At 32.2% G+C, this 9,505-nt stretch overlaps 1 protein-coding gene and 1 long non-coding RNA gene across 2 annotated transcripts; one reads left to right on the top strand and one right to left on the bottom strand.

Moving 5' to 3' along the window:
- Positions 1 to 967: 967 nt before the first annotated feature.
- Positions 968 to 1,836, bottom strand: LOC131016775 (uncharacterized). The gene is made up of 2 exons (XR_009099216.1): positions 1,546 to 1,836; positions 968 to 1,323 (listed from the first exon to the last, which is right to left on the bottom strand). It is a non-coding gene; the product is annotated as an uncharacterized LOC131016775 (long non-coding RNA).
- A 1,264-nt stretch (positions 1,837 to 3,100) lies between these two features.
- On the top strand, positions 3,101 to 9,040 carry LOC131016774 (uncharacterized protein At1g28695-like). Its single transcript, XM_057945501.1, has 3 exons — positions 3,101 to 3,409; positions 3,485 to 3,871; positions 8,434 to 9,040. The coding sequence occupies exons 1-3, from the start codon at positions 3,266 to 3,268 to the stop codon at positions 8,953 to 8,955; spliced, it is 1,053 nt and encodes a 350-aa protein (XP_057801484.1). The 5' UTR covers positions 3,101 to 3,265; the 3' UTR covers positions 8,956 to 9,040.
- The last annotated feature ends 465 nt before the right edge of the window (positions 9,041 to 9,505 follow it).

The following is a 9,505-nucleotide window of genomic DNA, read 5'->3' as shown; positions in this document are numbered from 1 at the left end:
TATATATATTATTGTGTATTATATATTAATTTAAATACAATATAATCCTAACTAGTTTAGAAAATTTTAAATTAAATATATTACAAACCATTAAAATATAACTAGATTATATTAAAAAAATTTACTTCATTAATAATATTCAATAATATCGAATTACACAATATCTATATGTACAACTACAAAAAGCATTAAATGTGTGATAACTATACAATTGATCAAATATTTTTGATTTTCTATGAAACTTCTTGACGACAAGCAATCCAATCGCATTGGTTAACTTCATATTGACATATGCTTCATTTATTCCTGTTAAGATAATAAAAACACAATATTATTGGAGACATATAATACCCTATATTATAAAGCATAAATGACTAAGTTGGAAAATGAAATGAAACAAGAAGCACTAACCTAGAGTTGTACTCTTCTATCTTTCTTTCCTCTGAGCAAGTGCAACATAAAAAAGTTTGCTAGCAATCATTTTGCCGTTAAGCTCAAATAACTCAAATACAAAAAATAGTAACAAACATTAATAATATAAGCCCCCTTCATTAACAAAAAACCAGTTTAAAAGGCAAAGTTGGTAGAATGAATCAAGTAGGCTCACAACTCTGAAAATCTAATTAACTTTATCAACACTGCGGTAAATGTTCTAGATATAGCTTAAGTACTTGCAAATTGATTTGGTAGTAAAGATCCCTGTTTTTGGCCATCACAATTGAGTTATTCTATAAAATATTAAAAATTACCAACTACAACAAATAATCAAAACTAAATGGTATTTTAGCTGAACTCATGACCACAATCACATGGTTTTTAATTAGACCTCAAAAACAAAATATTTACAAACCAAAAATTCATAATCAGAAGGTAAAATTTGCTGTACAAAACAGTAGCATTAGCAACAGACACTATTTAAATGTTAGAGCTTTCAAATTTCAACTTAATGTTAATAGCAATTAGAAGGGAAACAATATTGGTTTATTGTTATCATTGATAGAACCAAAATAAGATAGTGTGCAACATAAAACATTAATGAATAAAGGAGAATGGGCGAAGCTACACATACTACATGGAAAACAAGAAATGGGAAAAATAAACTACCAGAGAATATCTTTGTATAGCTACTAGTCCACTCATTCTAAATCCGATTTTGGCATTCCACTTGAAGTATTAAATTTAAATGAATCAAATGTAGACAAACAAGAGTAAATGAAATAACTAAATACAGATTACTCGCTTCAAAACTCACTTACATAACCCAAGCTAACTCTAGATTTATGTTTTCTCCATCCGCAATCCAGCACATCCAAAGCTCCAAGCCTAATTTAGTGCAACAAGGTAATTAGAAACTGAATATGTGACAAACCCACAATTCTAATACACATGATCCTTGAGAAGCGTGTATTTGAAATATCAATCTGACTAATATATTATTTGAACCAAATAAAAAATTCGAACATTGCAATTGAAATTGTAAAGAAATAAAAATTACTATAAGAATTATTAGGAGTCAAATCAACGTTACTTGCTCGTATAATATACCTTTAGCATGCCTTCTCAGCAGCCGTGTTCCAGCCTCAGGGCTTCATCCTGCAAAGATTGAGAGAGGGACGAGGCAGGCGTTGTGGTAGTCGCTGGAAATGAGGGCGCCGAGACTGCAACAAATCGGACGAAGGAGAAATTCAACACGAGCAAATCTTTGGTGCGATTTAGCTTGAGTGGTGTATGTAGATAAAATTGAAAATAAAAGATAAGCAGAATGGCGGTTTTCTCTTTAGTGAAGGAGTATGAATTATTTTTGTTTTGTGCGGGAAAGATGAAATACTTCAGAAAAATTGGAGGTTTCATTTGTGCGGTAAAAATTAAGATTAATAAAAATATCATTAACCGCACATATAATTGATTATTATGTGTGGCTAACAAGTTTAATTAATTTTCCACGTAAGCATGATAAATTTGAAAAGATATTTGGTTGAAAAGAAAACGTAATAAAAATTATGTTCAAAATATAAATGTGACTAAATGTTTTTTGCCACACATATTCAATGTCAATAACTAATGCAAATTATATACAGTTGATTCACCGACACATTTCATAGTTATGTGTGACCAAATGCATAACTTAGAACAAAAAAATGCATTTCAATTTTACAAATCTGGTATTTTCGCAACCTCACCCCACACCATCCCTCCCCCCCAACCTCCAAGATAATTTTTTATTTTTATTTTTTTAAATTCTTTTAATTTTTTTTTTTACAAAATGCATAACTTTTCACACAAAAAAGCATAATGTTTCACACAAAAATGCATTTCATTTTATCGGGGAGAGAGTGGGATGGGTCAGCGCTGAAAAATATATTTAAAAAAATTAAATTTTTCTTTTGTCTTTTTTTGGGGGGGGTGGGGTGACGAAAAAAACTGAATTGTAAAAAGTGAAATGCATTTTTTGTACAATTTAATGTATTTTTATTTGAAATTTTATGCATTTTTGTTTGACATTATATGCATGTGAAACATGTCTGTTTTTGGGGGTGGTGGGTGGGGTGGGTCAGTGGTGAAATTTTCAGATTTTTGGAAAAGTACAATGCATATTTTGTACTCCCTCCGTCCCATTGATCTTGTCTCGTATTTCTTTTTTGTTTGTCTCATTGATCTTGTCCCATTTCTATAAATAACACTCCTACTTTATCATTTTCTCTCTCCTACTTTATCATCTTCTCTCTCTTTCTCTCTCCTACTTTATCTACACATTTAACACTACTAATACTCTTCTTAATAACCGTGCCGAAACCAAATGGGACAAGCCCAATGGAACGGAGGGAGTACAATTTAATGCATTTGTGTGTGTTCTGTTATGTATTTTTGTGTGAAACTTTATGCATGAAAAATATGTTTTCCCATAAAATCTAAAAAAAATAAAAAAAACATAATATATATTTGATTTTTTTTAATATTCGGAAAATATATTCTGATTTTACCCCTCTGCAAATTTTGCCATGAAAGCTCCTTGGCACGTGTCATAATCTTAATATGTCTCCGGACATAGTACTACATGATCTTATTCCTATATATAGAGAGAGATAGAGAGAAAAGAACTAGTGAGAATGCAATACGATATTACTAAATAAGAAACTAGAATTAATAATATTTTTCCATATATCAGGTAGTTTTCATGACTCTCCAACTCTCTGGCCCCCCTCTATAGCCGCCTGCTTCCTTGAATATATTGTCAAACACAAGATTAATCAAACACAAAATAATCATGGATTACTCCAAAATTAAACCCAGCAAAATTCTTGCAACCCTCTCTTTAACGGTAGCAATCATATTTCTTCTCTCTTCATGGGAGCCCTTAACCTACAAGCGAGACTCGTTTTTACCACTGAAGAATTCCACCGCAAAATCTGTAAATTCATTCATTCTTGAAAGATATTTAATCAAACAATCCTTTTTGTTTTGATTAATGTGTGTGTTTGAACAGATGGTATCTTCAGAGAAAGATGAGCTGGAGGTAGCGTTGGAGAAGGCGTCAATGGCGAACAAGACGGTGATCATCGCCATCATCAACAAAGCTTACGTGGAGCCCAACGACGACGAGTATCCGTCGATGTTCGATCTCTTTCTCGAGGGTTTTTGGGTCGGAGAGGACACTCGTCCGCTCCTTACCCATCTGGTGGTGGTGTCCATGGACACCACCGCCCACGAGAGGTGCCTCTTCCGCCGCCTCAACTGTTACAGACTGGCGGCGGAAGGCGATGGTTTCGCCGGAGAGAAAGTGTACATGTCGCCTGAGTTTATAGAGATGATGTGGAGGCGGACGTATTTTCTCGTCCAAGTTCTAAAAAGAGGATATAGCTTCATCTTCACGGTATGTCTTTTTTTAATTATTATTGTTTGCTCGCACAAAATATTAATTAATCATTTTTAGTATGGCGTAATAATATTTTTAAAATGTGAAAATTGAAATATGTCGTGATGAAGAAGTGGATCGTTTTGTTTGATTTTGTGAATGCTGATATTAAATGGGAATATCGTTAGTTGTAAATGTTACATGCACGTGGCTACAGTACGTAAATGAAATTAAACAGAAAATATATGAGAGGAGAAGCAATATATATGATTTAGATTATAGCTAGAGCAGAAATTTATATTTTTTATGCTTAAATTGAAATTGTGCTGGGTTAGAGAAACCTAATTAAGTATATATATTACTAATTTTGTTAGTTGATTTATATTTTCGAAGAAGAAGAAGAGAAGAGTTTGTGGATGTATATGCTAATTGATGAAGTGCCAAGTGCTGAAATTAAATATACCAAACTGTCAATGTAAACCTAAGGTATAGTAGCACAAAATATAATTAAGTTCGAGGATCATACATCTTATAAACCAAATTACTTTGGAGCTTAGATACTACTCCCTATAAATAGAGAATATAACCAAAACTATTACTCGGAAAAAAAATGTATATTTCGAATTAGCAATGCTGCAGAAGTTGTGATATGATTAAATTTGGATAATTAGGAAATAGTCTACTATAGAATAGAAATCCATTGGCGTAAACTCATGTATATATATTCACAATATTTTAACTGCTATATATTTACAATACTGAATATTCTTTGAATGAGTAGAATGGAAAAATTGAAAATTCAAAAGCATGTACAGAAAATTGTACAAAGAAGACCTCTGTGTATCCACGTTTTCTGATTAATGATAATTTGACTTTATAGGGATGAGTATAATTAACAGTAGGTGTGTGACGAATTCCGGAAGAGAGAGACAAAAGAAGTGATTTTAACCACATAATTCATATCTTAATCAATCATATCATATAGAAGCAACGACGACATTGCCCGATGCAGTTATCATAATTTCATTATTACTCCCTCCGTCCACGAAAGAACTTCATATCTTTCCTTTTTAGGACGTCCACAAAAAAACTTATTACCTATTTTTGGACTATACCCTCTTATTTTTCACTTTCGCACCTAACATCTTTTCATCATTCCCAATACACTCAACTACTTTTTCTCCACTCTCAATACACTCAACAATATTTTTTCGTAAAACCGGTGTCACTCCCTCCTAGGAAGTTCTTTTATGAACAAAAGGAGTATTTTTCATATACTATATATTTTTTTTAATTTCTGTAAAATATAATTTAATTGTTAAAACATTTTTTTTAATTAATAGATTAGGAACTTGAGTGACCTAGATGTAAGTTAGTCTGTGTGAATGATAAACAAAATATCCTGCGTTCTCTTTAATGAAAAATGATTTTAAATTTTTTTTTAGACATGTTATGTATGATAGATAATTTTTTCGAGAAGAATGTAAAAAGTTTCGGCATCTTATTTTTTCTTCCATTCACTTCAGTTCATGATTATATTTTTATGGCTAGTGACCTGAAAATATTTCCTCATGTTTTCTTTTATAGAGAACATAAAATTAAAAAATAAATGTGACAAAAAATTTTATATTTTTTCATCCATTATTTTTCATCCCATTATTTTTCATGATAAATTTGTAACTAAATTAAACACACACGTCCTACATATATATATAAATTATTAATATCACTATTATCATTCATATACAATCAACGGTCCTGAAAAATAACTCATGCCACACCTCCATATAGAGATGTCAATAAAGTTCAAAATTGAGGGCTCGACTCGAATATACTTACAAAAAAGAAGGATAAAGTTGAAAATTTTTAGCTCAAAAAAAATTTAGTCTGAATGACCCGAACTAAAAATAGTACGAGTTCAGTCCGATGGGGCTGGCCCGAAAATTGAGTGGATTGACCCGATTAGCTGAAATTTTCTTGTTACTTAATTTTCAAACTTTATTAATTTATTTTTTAATTCGATAATAAGATTTGATGCTCTGGTTTTATAAAAAACTTTATGACGTAGAAATCAGAGAAGAATAGTCATTTATATTAAATATATATATCAAATTCTTATCTATAACAAATTTACTTGTCAATTATTATGTAAATTTATGTTGAAATGACATTGATTTTCGTATCTACAACGAGGCAATCTTGATTAAAAAAATAGCGCCTATTTTTCTTACAAGATTATGATTATCAATACAAATTTATACCTATAAAAAAATCTTAAACATGCGACGGAGACTAACCGTAAATCGAATGAGTTAAGATTATAATCAAAATAATTTAATTTGAAAAATAAAAAATCGATTAACACAAATAAAAAATAAACTGTAATCAAATGAATTGGTCCAAAATCGAGTGGGCCGACCCGAATTTATATCCATAGGAGACCATACCTCTACATCACCGCAAACATATTATTTGATTTCTGTATTTCTAATGTTTGTTTTATATATTAGGTTCTTGTATTATTTTTGATATTTTAATAGTATTCTTACACCCCAAATCTTTTTTTGTTGAGGAGAAATCTTTTTTGATAACAAACAAGAATCCTTTTATATATATTTAAATTCTTCAAAATCATGATAAAAATGATCTGTTTTCGATATATTCATCATGGAATTTTTTGGTTACACAATATGAGATAAGTCGTAATATATTTAATTGCGATATATTTTAGAGTGGATTTTAAAAACAACCTATTTGTTTTAGTAAAATTAAAAAATGTCAATTAAAATAAAAAAAAAATAAAAAAATGACCACAACTACCATTTTACCATTTTTCTGAAAAAAAAATCTTTACTCCCCCTGCCCAACCCCCACCCACCCCCAAGCCATTTTTTTTCTTTTTTTAACTCCCTCCCTGCCCCTGACCCCACCCCCAACGACCCCCCACCCCACCTCACAAGCCAAAAAAAAAAAAAAACTCCTAACTCCTCCCCTGCCCTGCCCCCCCACCCCCTCGCCCGATCACCCACCCCAAGCCAAGAAAAAGAATAAAAAAAATTTACTCCTCCCTTGCTCTGCCCCACCCCCCACCCCACCCAACCCAACCCCACCCCACCCCACAAGCCAATTTTTTTTTTTTTTTAACTCCCTCCTTGCCCCTGACCCCACCCCACAAGCCAATTTTTTGGCTTGGGGGTGGGTGGGGGTGGGGGTTGAGCAGGGCTAGGTGCAGTAATTTTTTTTTTTTTTTTTTTGGATGAGTGGCTAAATTTTTATATTTTAATGTTAGGGGTAATTTTATACTTTTGCTCAAAAACTGGCCCTTTTTTAATATTTTTATTTCATAGGCTAGATTTTAATTTTACAATATGAAAGTGGACACTTCTATATATTAACTCTATATTTTATTATATAACATATATTATATTTAGTAAAATGCATTAAAATATTTATGATCAAGGAGACACTCAAGCGGTGCAAACTCTTATATACAAACAACAAAGTTTAGAGTTCAAATCCTACGGCTCTCCTTTTCCCAAGTGAAAAACAAAAATTATGATATACATTTCATTGTTTGGTATCATGTACAAGAATATACATTATTACTCCCTTCGTCCCACTAAAATTGACACTTTTGAGTTGGGCACATAGATTAAGAATAAAGGGTTAAGAGTGTAAAATAGGTAGGGTCACTTATTTTTTGTGTGTAGAGAATGTAGGGACCACATAGAATTTTAGGAAAGTGTCAATTCTAGTGGGACAAACAAAAAAGGCAAGTGTGCCAATTCTAGTGGGACGTAATATTTATTATAATTCTAATGTATATTGGTTATATTATCTAATATGTGGTGTACAAGCATCACACAATTCTGTTTAAATATAGGATTAATTGCCTATAACTACATGAACCATACCCAAATTTTGATTTTTAACCAAATCTATTTTTTTGATAAAAAAAATTACTTGGATTTTTACTTTTTTGGAATTTGGCCCGAGCCAAAAGTTCGTTGGCTAATAATTTGATTGTGTGGAGTTTGATGAGCAATCCGAATGTATCGTTGGTAAGCTCTCGACGTTATCTTTTCAATGATATTTATGTTGTTGGGATTTGGTCACCGAAAATGATCGAAAAATGGCATGAAAGTTGATGTCATGAAATTCCATTTTTTGTTTTTATGGACCACTTCTGGTTACCAAAACTCAACAATATAAATATCATTAGAAAGATAACATCAAGAGTTTTCCAACGGTACCTTCAAATTGCCCATCGAACTTCATACAATCAAGTTATTCGCTATTGAACGTTTGGGCTCAGGTCAAATTCAAAATACTTAAAAGTTCATGTATATTTTCTTATTAAAAAAATAAAAAATTAATTTGGTTAAAAACTAAATTTTGAGTATAATTTGTATATTTATAGACATTTAACCTAAAATATATCCGAACTTTTAGTTTATAATATAATTAAATGATTGTGTGTAGTAACAAACGACCTATTAATGTGTTAATAGGTATAGCTAATATATACTTTAATCACCGCTACCACACCTGATTTAAAATTCATAACTTGCACGTGACAGGATAGTGATATACTATGGCTAAGGAATCCATTAGCAAGGCTGGTGAAAGACGAATCAGTTGATCTGCATATAAGCACGGATACCTACAAAGGCGATGCATCCTCAACCAGCAGAAACCCTATCAACACAGGGTTTTACTTCGTCAAATCGAGCAACAAAACGACGTCGTTGTTCGAGAGATGGTACGACACGAGGAAGAACTCGACGGGGATGAAAGAGCAAGACGTGCTGGTGAAACTGGTGCGGCACGGCGTTCTCACAGAACTCGGCATCAAAGCACGAGTCCTCGACACCCTCTACTTCAGTGGGTTTTGCAGAGACAGCCGCGACGTCAGATCCGTCGCGACTGTCCACGCCAACTGTTGCCGGGGCATCCGAGCAAAGGTCGTTGATTTGAAGGCCGTTTTGAGGGATTGGAAGAGGTTTAGAGAAGAGGAGCGTGTTTCTACAAATGCTACTAATAACTTTAGATGGTCTAAACATGTATCTTGTTCGAATTCATGGCGTCAGGGAGCCTCATAAGTTTTAGACCATGTTTGGTTGGCCCTTCATGAAGCTTGGAAAGAGATTCAATTAATTAAATTTATTACTTGTTGTTTGATTTGAATTAACCATTACCCTTATTTAATGTAACACAAGTACCCAATTTGTTACTCCTCAAGATAGCTAGAAAGGAAATTCATTTTCATTGTTGATTAAAATGGTTATGGGATTGTGCGTAGTAATTTTACTAAAAACCGAAAGGGGTATGAAATTGGGGGACAAACTAAAATGACAAAAGATAAACAAAAAATACCTCTCAACATAATAATGAAAATTAGTTTATTTTTGTAAAAGATAGATTAATCTATAATATACTCCCTCCGTCCACCAAAAATAATCCTAGAAGAGGATGATATGGATTTTAATGAAAATGGTTTAGTTTATTGTAAGTGGGGAAATGGTCCCACCCACTTAAAAGATAGTGTTAATAGTAATAATGTATTGTGATTTGTGAGTGGAGAAATGGACTCACCATCTGATAGATAATTTTTAAAAATGAAAATGAACTAATTTTTGTAGACATCCCAAA

The sequence above is a fragment of the Salvia miltiorrhiza genome, chromosome 3 (genome assembly GCF_028751815.1).
Source record: "Salvia miltiorrhiza cultivar Shanhuang (shh) chromosome 3, IMPLAD_Smil_shh, whole genome shotgun sequence".
NCBI lineage: Eukaryota > Viridiplantae > Streptophyta > Magnoliopsida > Lamiales > Lamiaceae > Salvia > Salvia miltiorrhiza.
The sequence above is the reverse complement of the archived record's forward strand: the minus strand, read 5'-3'. Positions and strand labels throughout refer to the sequence as shown.

Excerpts from the sequence above, each read along its gene's own strand:
- LOC131016774 (XM_057945501.1), top strand. The coding sequence starts at position 3,266 with ATGGATTACTCCAAAATTAAACCCAGCAAAATTCTTGCAACCCTCTCT. Across the intron at positions 3,410-3,484 it reads AGAATTCCACCGCAAAATCT|ATGGTATCTTCAGAGAAAGA; the intron begins GTAAATTCATTC and ends GTGTTTGAACAG. Across the intron at positions 3,872-8,433 it reads GATATAGCTTCATCTTCACG|GATAGTGATATACTATGGCT; the intron begins GTATGTCTTTTT and ends TGCACGTGACAG.